The sequence below is a fragment of the Myotis yumanensis genome, unplaced genomic scaffold, assembly GCF_028538775.1.
Source record: "Myotis yumanensis isolate MYYU_CA2020_CCGP unplaced genomic scaffold, mMyoYum1.0.hap1 SCAF_18, whole genome shotgun sequence".
Taxonomy (NCBI): domain Eukaryota; kingdom Metazoa; phylum Chordata; class Mammalia; order Chiroptera; family Vespertilionidae; genus Myotis; species Myotis yumanensis.
The window spans coordinates 28,264,232-28,277,783 of record NW_027223769.1 but is presented as its reverse complement, the minus strand read 5'-3'; the positions used below and the strand labels follow the sequence as shown (position 1 = coordinate 28,277,783).

The 13,552-nt window shown below is 39.0% G+C and overlaps 1 protein-coding gene across 2 annotated transcripts in view; it reads left to right on the top strand.

The window, feature by feature from the left end:
* LRRC36 (leucine rich repeat containing 36) overlaps nt 1–12,985 on the top strand; it is a 36,498-nt gene extending 23,513 nt beyond the window's left edge. For both annotated transcript variants that reach the window (XM_070398238.1, XM_070398237.1), the window contains exons 9-14: nt 2,179–2,468; nt 5,335–5,500; nt 6,425–6,570; nt 7,431–7,554; nt 10,465–10,579; nt 12,649–12,985. In XM_070398238.1, coding sequence (XP_070254339.1) covers nt 2,179–2,468; nt 5,335–5,500; nt 6,425–6,570; nt 7,431–7,554; nt 10,465–10,579; nt 12,649–12,874 — 1,067 coding nt within the window. In that variant the 3' untranslated portion in view covers nt 12,875–12,985. The remainder of the gene's footprint in view (nt 1–2,178; nt 2,469–5,334; nt 5,501–6,424; nt 6,571–7,430; nt 7,555–10,464; nt 10,580–12,648) is intronic.
* Nucleotides 12,986–13,552: the final 567 nt, after the last annotated feature.

The window sequence follows — 13,552 nt, the reverse complement described above, 5'->3', positions numbered from 1 at the left end:
TCTATTCTGGTAACTTTTTCAGAAAAATCTAGTTTTTGGTAAGTGACAGAGGTACCCTCTTTAGTTATTTATTAAGTATACAAAAATTATTAAATACCTACTATATGCCAGATAATGTTATAGCTCTGCAGATAAAGTAGCAAATAAAAATAAAGTTCCATCTATATTTTACCATAATAATAAAAAAGTCTCTACTTTCATGGACCTTCTATTCTAAAGAGGGTAAGACAGATGATAAACAAGTTAGCATATAAATGTATGTCAGGTTATGATAAGTGCTATGAAGAAAAATAAGATAAGGGTATAGAGTGTAATAAGGGGGAGATGATGTTTTAGAATGATCAGGGGAAGTTTCTCCGATGAAATATAATAAAAGCAGAGACTTGAATGAAATGAGAGTATAAGCCATGAGGATAAGGGGAAGAACTTTCTAGACAGTGGAAATAGTAAGTGCAAAGTCTCTGAGGCTGGAACATGCTTAGTATGTTTAAGGAACCACAAGGAGGTCAGTACGGCTGCAGCAAGGTGAGCGAGGTGAAGTGTAAAGAGGAAACAAGCAGTCCGACTGTTACTCTGGGTGAGATGAGAAGACATTGGAGAGTTTGTAGTAGAGGAGTGACATGATCTAACTTAACAATTACTGTGGCTTCTGGGTTAAGAATAGAAAATGGGAGCAATGGTAGAAACTTAGAAAAACATTTAAGAGGTTATCTAGTGGTAGAGGTGGTATTGATTCTGAATATATTTTGAAGACAACATCCCATTATTTATTGATGGATTGAGAGAAATGAGGTCAAGGATGACTCCCTCTTTTGAGTCTGAATAACTGGAAGAATGAAGTTATCATTTGCTAAGATGGAAAAGAGTGGGACAAATAGGTTTTAGGGTAGATATCAAGAATGCTATCTTAGACATCTTAAATCTGAGGTGCCTGTTAAAACTTTTCAGAGATGCCAGTTAGATAATTAGACATATTAGTTTTGTGTTCAGGGAACCAAAAGTGTATGGATGGCATTAAAACTGAGACTGGATAGGATCTCACCTAAGGAGTGAATGTAGAAAAGAGATCTGAGGACAAACCCTGAGCTCTCTAACAATTAGAAATCCAGTAGATGGAGAGAAACCAGCACAGAGAGCAAGAAAGAAGCAGCCAATGAGGTAAGAGAAAAAAAGCTGAGAGGGAGTGGTCTCCTGGAAGCCAAGTGAAGAATATATTTCAAGGAGGAGGGAGGGAGTGATCAACATATTGTGTCAGATGTTTTTAATAGGAAGTGAGCCTGGGAGTGAGAAGTGATTATAGCATTTGGCAATGCATTAGTGAGCAGCTTCAGGAGACTCGTGCTTAATAAAAGCCTCACTAACGTGAATTCAAGAAAGAATTGGAAGAGAGGAAATAGAGTTACCAAATATATACAACCCTTTCAAGGAGTTTTTCAGTGAAGGGAAGCAGAGAAATGGAACTATAGCTGGAGGAGGGATGAAATTAAGGAAATCATGATGGAGATGATCCAGTAGAGGGAAAATTGATGATGCAGGAGTAAAAAGGGAAAAGTACAAGAAAAATCCTTAGGTAGTCAAGAGGAGATGGAATCCTGTCCACCAGTGAGAAATTGGCCTTAGATGAAACATAGACAGTACACCAATTATAACAAGAAGGAATTCAGAGAATTTATACAAAAAATACATAAATACATAGATTTGGTGGTGGAATCACATAGATGTTTCCTTTGATTGCCTCTGTTTTTCTCAGGGAAATAAAGAGATTAGTACCTGAGAGTGAGGAGGGAAGATAAGTTGTTCAAAGTTTCAGGAAAAGAGAGATGTGAAACGGTCATCTCAGAGAAGAGAAGAGAAAAGTAAATTGACTAAAGTAATGTATTAAGACAGCCAGGCAATACAAGAGCCCAGTTACAATAGCGGTCATGTATGTAAAGTGAAGACGGTGAGAAGAAATGCATGTTCTCCAGCTACTTCTCACTGCTCTGGTGTAGGCCTGAGTGTGTGGGCAGTTGGATTTAACCAGAGTTGGGGTTTCGTTGGGTGGAAGACAAGAGTCCAGAGAGTTGAGGGCATATACTAGGGAGATTATGACTTTTGGACTCTGGGTGGGGTAAGGATGGAAGTGAAACAAGGGAGAGTTGAAGAGCAGATTCATCTCCCAGCCTGTTCCTTTCACAGATCTGTATGCCACAACCCATTTCAATAGTGACCCTGCTCTGCTGGTCAATGTAGAGCAACAATTATGCACCGGCCTTGGGGATTTGACCCCAGCACATGGTCATTTCCCAAACAACTCCGTCCTGGGAGACTCTCTACGCACACTGCTGTTGCCTACTGGGACTTCAGAAAACAGAGAGAGTTTGACCAAGAGGTCACTAAGCCCATCGAAGAGAGGATTCAAACGGAAGGACCATATCTTTGCCACACTGAATCCAAAGCATGGTTTCAGAGATGCTACAGGCAGCGAGGCAAGTGTTGGCTTGTTTGTGCTTATGAATGAAACACCTCAGATGTAAGACGAGAATAGGGTTCTTTTTGGGGGTGGGGGTGGTTCTGACCAAGAGCGCTAGAAACTCAAAGGGATTTTCAGAGGCCAGTAGTTAGTACTGCCAGGCCAAAGCCTGGGATTCTGCCCTTGGGAAAGTCGTTCCCCTTCTGCCACATTGCTTAATTGTTGTCACAGGGAGAATCTACTGCCAGAGCATAAACATTATGGGGAAGTACTTCGATAATAATAAGTGGCAGACAGAGTTTACCCAAGGAAGGAATGCAAAAGTTGCTTGGGGCTCAGGGGTGGCTGAAGAGTGATCCCTGTGGCCTTGTTGTTTATCATGTTTATACATTTGCTTTGGCCACAAGCAACTTGCTTGAAACGTTTCTTCTAAAAGCATTACTTTTCTGTCTAGAAAGTAGAATTATTCCATTTGTTCCCCAAAGTAGCAGCAGCTAGAAAATGAATTAGATTATCCAAGGTATTTTTAGCTGAGAATGGTTCAGAGAATGAACAACGAATCAATAACCATTCCCACATATACAATATAATTAATTTTATAAAGTTATAGTATGATAGCAGTGTACTATGGAATGTCATTGTTTTTCAGTTTTTATTAGGTAACTAAGTTTTGTCACTGCCTTTGCATGCATTGTCTATAAAGAATGCCTTGTACTCTCATCTGTTTGAGTTTTAATTTTTCTCCAGGCCCCACTTCCATTATGAAGCCTTTTTCTCTTTATTTAAAGAAACCTCACCTCTCATGGCCCTTTCTTTCCTGGAACCTATGGTCCTTTGCCATATGAATCATTTGTTATTTAATCATGTGCTGTCTATAAGGAAGCAGTGACTCCTTCTAGTCACTTTGTTTTCAGTTGTGGGAAATCTTTTTGAACATTGGCATGGGTTTACAAGTTTGATTTTTTTTTTTTTTTTTTTTTTTTTACTGTTTAAATACTTTCTGTTCCATTTTCAAAACTTCAGAGGTGGCTGTAATTTTTGTATACCAAAGGGGGCAGTCTCGTAATACTTTCTTTGCTTTCTGGTCCATTTGTCCCATTTTCAGTCACTATTTTTCCAGACAGCACTGTGTGTTAATGTATTTAGGTTCAGGAAGGTACAGGAACACTTAGAATATTTGGGATGCTATATTAATAAGACATGTTCTAGGAAATTTTTTCACCTCTACTCCATATATATTGTTAAAATAGCAATTAAAATCTCAGTGCACTTTCCTGGATAATCTTACAAACTCATTCCTTTTTTCTGTTAGATACTATTTTTATTTTTATGAAGATCTGTAAAAGAGCAACTTGGATGTAAATATAAAAGAAATATACTGTTCAGTTTCTAGAAAAGTATAAATCAGAAAATTGCTGAAAAGAGCATTTAAAAAGTTATTAAAAGTAATTCCATGATATGCAAAATTAAACTGAACATGAAATTGTGATTAGAAAATTTATTTTTGACCAACTGACTTTAGAATCATAAGCAAATAATAAAAATTTATTTTTAAAAGCCATGAGCCATAATTTGCTAAAAATGTAAAGACTCGTAAAAATTAATAAAATTATTCCAAAGTTTATAAAAATTATCCCCAACTCTAACCACATTGTGATAAATGAAAGAAAATCTGTAAAAGCATATATGTTTCCAAGTTGTCACATGATATACACACAATTATCAATACATAAAACCAAGGGCAATCAATGTTCATTTTTGACGAGTTAGGCCACATGTGTAACTCACATTATAAATATCACTGTCTTTGGTGTTCTGCTTCACAGTTGGTGGGTATAACAGCATCAGCTAATTAATCATCTATAACTTTTTATATCAAAAGAGCCAAAGATTGAGAAATAATTTGGCTGTTTTTTGTTTTGTTTTTGTTAATCCTCGCCAAGGATATTTTTCCATTGATTTTTAGGGAGAGTGGAAGAGAGAGGGAAAGACAGAGAGAAACATCGATGTGAGAGAAACACATCGATTGGTTGTTCCTGCATGAGCCCCGACTAGGGCCCAGGATAGGGAGGAGCCTGCAACCGAGGTACGCGCAGTGCCCTTGACCAGACCCGAACCCGGGACCCTTCAGTCTGCAGGCCGCCACTCTACCCACTGAACCAAACCGGCGAGGGCTAATTTGGCTGTTTTTAATATATATCAGCTTTCTTGAAGTCCATAAATCAGAAAATTGCTCTTTTAAATGCTCTTTTCTTGCAGACCCCACAGAGAAGATTGGTAAACAGATCTGTCCAGTAAAATCCACAATTTCTTAAATCATTTAGATATGTCTATATGTATTTACTCATGTCAGACTTAATAAAAAACAATTGTGAATTTTACGAGACAGATCTACCTATACATCTATATATAAAATTTGTACGGAATAAGATGTCTTTAGTACTAGGTCCAACAATAGCATTTAACATTTAAAATGTTATAAGCTTATTGTAACATCATAACTCATAAGGTTATTATGAGTTATGCTTTTTATTAAATTACTCCCCATTTTATTTTATGATATATAATAACTTTCTGAAAATGTTCTGCAATTTAATCTTTTCACATTACATAACATAATATATTGAGTCACTGATGTAGCTGTCAAAACATTTTTTGTTTTCTTCTCAAAAATCTCTACAGAAAATCATGTAAGAAGATACTATTAGCTTTGAATTTGTCCTTGAATATATTATCATATTTGCCTTGGACATAGATAATATTCTATTCAAATCTCTTATTTTTTCTTTTTCTTAAAATGTTAACACTTTAAACGTCTGAATTCTTATTTCCCTTATTGTGTAAGAATGACGAATGGTTGGGTCTTTTGTTTTTTTCTTGAGCCTCTCTCTAGTGACCTGGGCAGTTTGCACGGTTTGCCAGGAAACCACAGTTCCCAGATCTCTGCCAGAACCTCCCATGTGGCCACTGTCCTCAGACAGCTCCTGGAGCTCGTGGATAAGCACTGGACCGGCTCCGGCTCCCTCCTCCTCAACAAGAAGTTTCTGGGTGAGTGCTTTCTCAGTTCTGGAAGAAGGGCTCCGACTTTGCTTCTGTTCTACAAGGCAAACTGTTCTCGTGATCACTTACCAAATTTCTCAATAACACAGTAATGGAAAAGTCTGCATTTTTCTCATAATCTTCTTCCTGTTTGTTTTATCAGCACTCTTACATCATGTACCAATTATTTTGTTCCTCCTGTCATTTTTTTTTTTTTAGTAGTCTTTGGGTAATATGTAGAGTGATGAGATATGTTAACATGACAGAGTGGTCATATTAACGGTTACAAAGGATTTTATGATCCTCAGGAAAGTGCCAATAATAAATACAGTAGAAATTAGGTTTGATCATCAGAGTTCTGAGATGCCTGTTCAGATGTTATGATTTGAAAACTTCCACTGAATAAATTACCTGGGCTATTTTTAGGGCATCTTTCTTTTTAGGAATTTGGGGAAAATGGTTTGCAAACCTTGGCCCCATGTGTTTAATAGTTGTTTAATGGAAGAAGAATTCAAGGAGTTCTTGGTGGTGGAAAAGTTTAAGTAAAAATTAGAAACTTAGAGTTATTTGGACTTAACTTTTTTTTTAATTTCTAAAGGGATATACAGGAGAAGAAATCTTAGCCCAATTACTTTTCTTCCCACATTGACCCTTTGTTCTCATTTTGTAGGAAATTATCCCCAGGAGCCCTCCTCAGTGACTAGAGAATAGCACAGAGCCCACATTCCAGAGGGTCTGCTGTTGTTTCTCCACAGAGGATGTGGGATATAACTTCTCCAATCATGAAACACCTTTTACAGCCACTTATGAAATTCTCGTAAAAAGGAGATATTAGATTACCTTATTTATGCTGCAGAGCTAGTAGTTATTGACTAGGAATTCTGTGCTTTAGCTTTAAGATTGGCCCATGTGCCCAACCTGAATCTTTGGCAGGTCCTGCCCGAGATCTGCTTCTGACTTTGGTAGTCCCTGCTCCTCCTCAGCAGTGGTGTCGCTCACATCCTGAAGATGCGTCCAAAGCATTCCACAGGAGGGAGATGGAACTGAAGGAGGCTGGGCAGGTGGTCCCTAATGACATGGTATGCCTCTTTCATCTCCCTTTCCTACTTTTCCTTTACTAGAAAAGGACGGAGCAGCAAGACTAGAACAGCTCTGTACCATAGAGGTCATCATCACCATGAACACTTAGATGTTCCTGAACCAAAATACAGAAAAGTCATTCTGGGCAAATCAGGAACACAGAACTTGCCAGGACAGGGACAAGTCAGAGGTTCTACAGGGATGACTCCTTAATCCTAACCCTCATCCAAAAATTCTAAATAAAGACTTGAAATGGGAAAAGAAGAAGAAAAAGACCCTAGAATGAAAATGTTAAGGATCATAGCCTTGAAGGTCATGGTTTGATTCTGATGAGGGAAGGCACATGTCTCTGGGATTGTCTTTCTCCCCTTGATGGAGCAGAGAGCCCTGAGCCAGAGGCCAGGCCTCAAGCATCAAGCTGCTGGCTCTGGAAGAGGAAGAAGGGACTCATATCCTTAAGTCTCCCCTCAATTTTAAAATGTATCCTTTTGTTGAAAGTATAACATATGTCCTCTTTTTTCCCCATTAACCCCCTCCCTTTTTCTTAACATTAGAGGATTCTGAAACATCAAGTTCAGTTTCTACAAACTTTAGATAAATGACTCAGAATTCTGGCCACTTGTCAAAACGACCACTTGTTCTGCAACAGTAGTGGATAAATCACAAGAAAAATTGCAACTCTGTGTGATAAATTTGTTTGCTGCACTTGAGCTATGTTTATCAATGAATTACAATTCTAGTGAGAGACTGACCTCCATTCCATTATCACTAAACAGGGGAACGATTCTTTCAGTCTCTAAAAGCACTTCTTATAATTTCGGATTCTTAATGTGTTTGTATTTTATTTATTGACCCAAAGGAAAGTTTGAAGCAAAAATTGGTCAGAGTGCTGGAGGAAAACCTCCTTTTATCAGAAAAAATCCAGCAGTTGGAGGAAGGTGTTGCCACCTCAGTTGTGAGTGGGCACCAGCCCAACACTTACGGTAAGTTCAGGAAAGCAGGGCGTGGTGTGTCCTAAGACAATTGTTTGTTTATAGATGACCCAATTAATAAGCTTCATTATCTAAAGCTCACATGGCTACCTAAATGGAAACCATCACCGTGCCTCAGAGGGTTGTAATGCAGGTGACTTGAGTTATCAGATGAAGCTCTTTGTCATTGTAAAGCAAGTACAAATGTTGTTACTGTTTTTCAGAATACTTTTTTCTGATTATAGCAGAAGATTGTGTTCTTTATAGAAAGTTTGAAAAAATATAAGAAAAACAAAACTCCACTACCCAGCAAGAACTACCATCAGTGTTTTGGTATATTTTCTTTCACCATACTCCTATACATATATTTTTAACTCAAAATTAAAATTTGTGCCTTGATTTTTAAAAAATATTACAATACAACAAAATGCACACATTTTAAGTTTGATGAGTTTTGACAAATATATACACTCATTTAATTCCATCCTAATCAAAATACAGAACATTTCTGTTACTCCAGAAAGTCCCCTTGTGCTGTTTCCCCGACTCTGTACCCTAGGACAATGGACAATTTGATTCTACACCCTAATGTTGTCAATTTAATAGTACAGGCCAAGCATGTCACACTCGTGGCCGGCGGGCTGCATGCCTTAAGGGAGACATGCGGCCCCCCGGCCGTGAGTCTGACATGCTTGGTATAGGCATTTACTACAGTGTCACACAAATGTGCCTTATTTATCTAGTCCTCTATATAGTTGTTTTTAATGTTAGCGATCTATAATAATAAAAGCATAATATGTTAATTAAACCGGTTGTCCTTCTGGACGAAGCCGGGGCTGCAAGGGAAGCCCAGGCCCCGGTGCCAGCAGCCAGGGGAAGGAAGGCCTACTCTTGCACAAATTTCGTGCAAACGGGCCTCTAGTTATAAATGAAGCTGCCATTGTTTATAATATAAATAATTTTAAAGAATTCCCAGCCTGGCTGGTGTTACTCAGTGGTTATGCATCGACCCAGGAACCAAGAGGTCACCCGTTCAATTTCCTGGGCAAGGCACATGCCTGTGCTGCAGGTTCAATCCCCAGTTAGGGGGTGTGCAGGAGGCAGCCAAGTAATGATGTTTCTCTCTCATCAATATTTCTATTCCTTCTCCCTTCCTCTCTCTCTAAAAAAATCAATAAAAACATATTAAAAAAAGATTTTCCAAACATTCAAAAGACCTGAAATGAAAGAAAAGACATTAGAGTGAAAGTGCTTCTCTGAGATTGTCTTTCTTCCCTTCTGCCAGAACTGAGTGTCCTAATATTTATACTACAATAAATAATGCAGCTAATAATATCTATGTACATAAATCTTTGTGTTCATTTCAGACTATTGTCCTAGGGACATTCCTGTCAGTAGAATTAGTTGGTCAAAAGATGGGGACATTCTTTTTAATCTTTATTGTTTAAAGTATTACATATGTCCCCTTAAGATGTGGACATTTTTGAAGCTTTCATTATACATTGCCAAATCACTCCCCAAAAAGGTTTTTTTCAATTTACACTCACATCAGCAATGAAAACTATCCTTGTCCCCACTGGGTAGTTTTTAAATTTTTGCCATAGTTATAAGTGAAAAATACCTCATTGAAATTTTGGTTTTGATTTGTACTACTTTATTATTAGCATAGTTTAGGCCTGTATTTTAGATAAAGCCTACCATTGACTTTAACCCTCCAGCTCAGCACCCCTAAGCAAACATTTCATTTTATACAAGGAACTTGATTTGGAAGTCAGCACTGAATTTCCAGAGTTCAGTCTCATCACTGTCTGATTTTACAAGCCTGAATAATCAAAGCATCTCTACTTACCTACTCTGAAAACAGGTGATTGTTCACTAGATACCTACTTTCAGTCAGCCCTGAGGCCCAGTACTGGTGTTGGCTTACTGGTGATAAATACAGCTATTGTAGCTCTGTTTTCCACCTTCTCAAATCTTACTGCTCAGAGTGTGACTCACAGATCAGCAAGCTTGTTAGACATGTAGACTATCGGGCCTCACCTCAGACCTACTGCATCGGAGTCTGTTTTTTAACAAGATCCCCAGGTGATCTGTAAATATACTAAAGTTTCTAAAGTTTAAGAGGTATGGTTCTAGATTTCCTCAGAACCGCATGCTTCTTTTTTTTTAAATATATACATATTTTGGTAATTGATTTCAGAGAGGAAGGGAGGAGAGAGATAGAAACATCAACGATGAGAAAGAATCATTGATCAGCTGCCTCCTGCATGCTCCACACTGGAGATTGAGCCCACAACCCAGGCATGTGCCCTGACTGGGAATTGAACCATGACCTCCTGGTTCATGGGTCGAGATGCTCAACCACTGAGAGACACTGGCCGGGTGGAATTCAAGTGCTTTTACCTACCTCATTATTGCAGGCAGTGGTAATATATTTGGGGAACTACATATGAGTGTCTTGGTTACAAATTCAGTTTCTCCAAGCACTCAGTAAGTTATTACTATGTGCCTGACACAGTTCTAGATGTTTCCACATACTCCATACAGAGTGAAGCACATGTATTCATAAACTAAAATGGAGAATTCAGAGACCCAATAATTATTGACTAATTATGCTAAATGAGGATAGGTGTCTCATTGATGGCTTATAATAGTGCTATGGGGCAGGGTTATTAGCTCTAGCGAACCTCAGAAAAATGAACTAACATGTGGTATTAAGTGGTTGAATTTTAATTCAGATCTGTTTGTTGCTAAATCCCATATTCCTGCCACCATATCTGCTGTGTCTAAGGGAAGGAATGGCGCGTGGAGTGTGGAGGCGGGTGCAGTGAGGGGGCCCCCATTCTTCAAGATGTCCTTAAGCTCTGCTCAGTGACCAGCTGCTTGGAATCCTCTCACCCATGGCTACTGTATTCTTTGTAGATGATCTTCTGCGCAAAAACCAACAGCTGAACCTACAGGTGGCTTGCCTGAACCAGGAGCTTTCCCAGCTGAAAAAGCTGGAGGAGACAGTGGCCCTTCTCCATGAAAGTCAGAGGTAGGAGCGGGTCTATCTAGCAGGCTTCGAAAAGCAGGTGCTTACTTTCCTTTATCTCCTTTGTTTTACTGGCAAGTTAATATCTATATGCTTTTCAGATTAACTCCGTGTTACATGTAAACCACTTGTATCTAGGCCAGTTAGCTCAGTGTTCAAAGTACTCTTTTTCAGGACACACCAGGGACTAACTGTCTTAGCTGGAATTGGTGGATTGTACCACCTCAGTACTCAGTAGTTTCTCTTTAGATCCAACAGGACCCTTGTTTGAGTCAGCTAGCATTTTTTTGGTCACTATGTACCCCCAAAATCAGTCATCTGGCTCTTCTGGAAAATACCTGCCTGCTATTGGTCACAGAAAATACAGTGAGCACTCAGAGTAATAGAGAAAGAATCCAATGTCGTGTTTTCTTTGGAGGAGCTCAGTAGCATCCGCCTCTTCAAAGAATAGTACCCTCAGGATGCAGGCTAGAAAATCAGAAGAGGCCTCAAGACTGTTGGTACATTTAGAGAAGCCCTGGACATTTTGATTTGACAAACACCTTTACTAGGACTTTCAATGAAATTTAAATATAAGAACCCCATGCCCACATCTTCCGTCTCAAACTTCAATTCCTGATTTTCCTTGGAATAACTTCATATTCAGAGGATTAGACCCAGGGCCATTCTGGATGGCTTTTTAATGTTTTTAAAACTTTTCATTACAATTATTTCAAACATATACAAAAGTTGAGCAAGTAGCATAAAGTCACGGTTCTCAAACTCAGGTGTGCATCAGAATCACCTGAAAAACTTGTTGAAATGAAGATTGCTGGGCCCCACCCCCAGGGTTTCTGATTCAGCAGGGCTGGACTGGGAACCGAGAATTTGCATTTCTCATCAATTTCCAGGTGATGCTGTTTCAGGTGGTCTGGGACCACACTTTGAGAACATTAGGGTGCATCTCTTTAGTTATATACAGTAAAATTGCTATATTTTAAAGTAACTTGAAAATAATTTTTCTCTGTGTTAAGCCATCCATTCAATATACAGGTTCAATTTGTTTCAATTTGCTTTTGATTCACAGGAAATTTTTATTGTTATTTTTATTTAATTTTGTTTTATAACTATGTAAAAACATTTACATGGTCCCAAAGTCAAATCTACAAAATGAGATAAATTCAGATAAATCTAGCTTCCTTACCTGTCTCCTCTATCCTCTCCTTCCCTCCCACTAGCCTTCCACTGTAGGTGTGAGTGTGTAGAGGGGCACTCTAGTACATAGAAAGAGGCATAATGATACTTTAACAGTTTGTCTTAGCAATCAGTTCACAGTGGTGTATAGAGGGAGCTCTCATTCCTTTTTATAGTTGTACTAGAGGCCCGATGCACGAAATTCGTGCAAGGGGCTCGGCCCTCACAGCCCTCCTCGCAGCCCCGGCTTCGTCCGAAAGGTCCTCTGGATGGTCGTTCTGCTGTTCAGTCTAATTAGCATGTTATTTCTTTATTATATAGGCTGGGACTCCATTGTGTGTTTAAGTATTCCTCTATTGATGGGTATTTAGGTTGGCAGTATTTTATAGTTATAAACAGTGCTGCAATGAATAGCATTGTGCATGCATCATTTTTTACCTTTTTTTTTTTTTTGGCCAGTCTCTGATGGCTTTTAACATTACATGGTAATTCAGAGTCCAAAAGTATAGCCATGACCAGTACCACTAGTTAACTGCAGAGGCAGGTTAGATTAGAAGTAGAAGTTAAAATTTGGAGATAGAAATTGGAGGCCTGGTCAGGTGCCAATCTCCCAGTGCTTCTACTTACCTCATCATGAAAGTGCTTTGGAATGGATAGAGCAATCACTGTATAAAATGTGAACTATGTTCCTGCTACAGTCAGGAACATAAACAGAATCATAATGAAGAAAGAAACTGTTGGCCTGCCTTTAAAATAACCCACTCATAAATTGGACAGTTCTTTCTATTTAAAGATGTTACTTTTTATATTTTATATTTGTCTTTAGCAAACATTACAGGTCTGAATGGCATCTACTTTGCTTTTATGATTTCATAACTGCCTTTTCCCCCGTGCCTCAGATCCCTGGTGGTAACTAATGAGTATCTGCTGCAGCAGCTGAATAAAGAGCAAAAAGGTTATTCTGGGAAAGCTCTCCTGCCTCCTGAGAAGAATCATCGCTTAGGGAGATCATCGCCCTTTGGGAAAAGCACGCTGTCCTCCTCCCCACCAGTGGCACGTGACACGGGTCAGTATCTAATACAGAGTGTCTCCAAGTCTGTGGCAGAGCCTAGTTTATGGAGCTAGCACTGAATACCTTCTCTGCAGCTTCCCTCAGCCACAGGGGACTCAGTGTCATTTCCACCAGTGTGGTGGTATTTACCCACAAGATTAAGAAAAAAAATCTTATTCTGATTACATTGTATTGGTCCTTCTCTTTATTTCTCTTCTTATCTCCTCCCATCAAGTCATTCTTTCCTTCTGCCCACAGAAATAGTTGGCACTTAGTCCTAGCGTCCTATCACATAGAAACATTTGGTTGAAAATGTCAAATAGGAAAAAACACTAGACATTTTTCCCAAGTGTCACTTGAAACTGTGTGGTAGGACATTTAACAAGAACATCCATGACCAGGTGTGTTCTGTGTTAGAAGAAATTTCAGAGAATCCATATTGACTGGTTCATCAAACATATTTTTAGTTTTCTTCCACCATAGTGAAAAGGTAACAAGATCTGGTGTCTGCCCTGGAGATTCAGTCAGGGAGGAAAGCACAAACTGGTGTGATAGAGCTCCAAGCTTGGCATTGATACCAAACAGGTCTAAACAAAAGCCTAAAGGTGCCCTGAAAAGCGAGAGACAGAGACCAAGAGAGAGAGAAAAATCCATACCCTGGGGAATTGAAGGCGTCACTGAGGACTTGTTTGAGTGGAAGCTGCAGAAGAGTGGAATGGTAACATGCAGAGCCTTCTCAGGCCAAGAGTGGA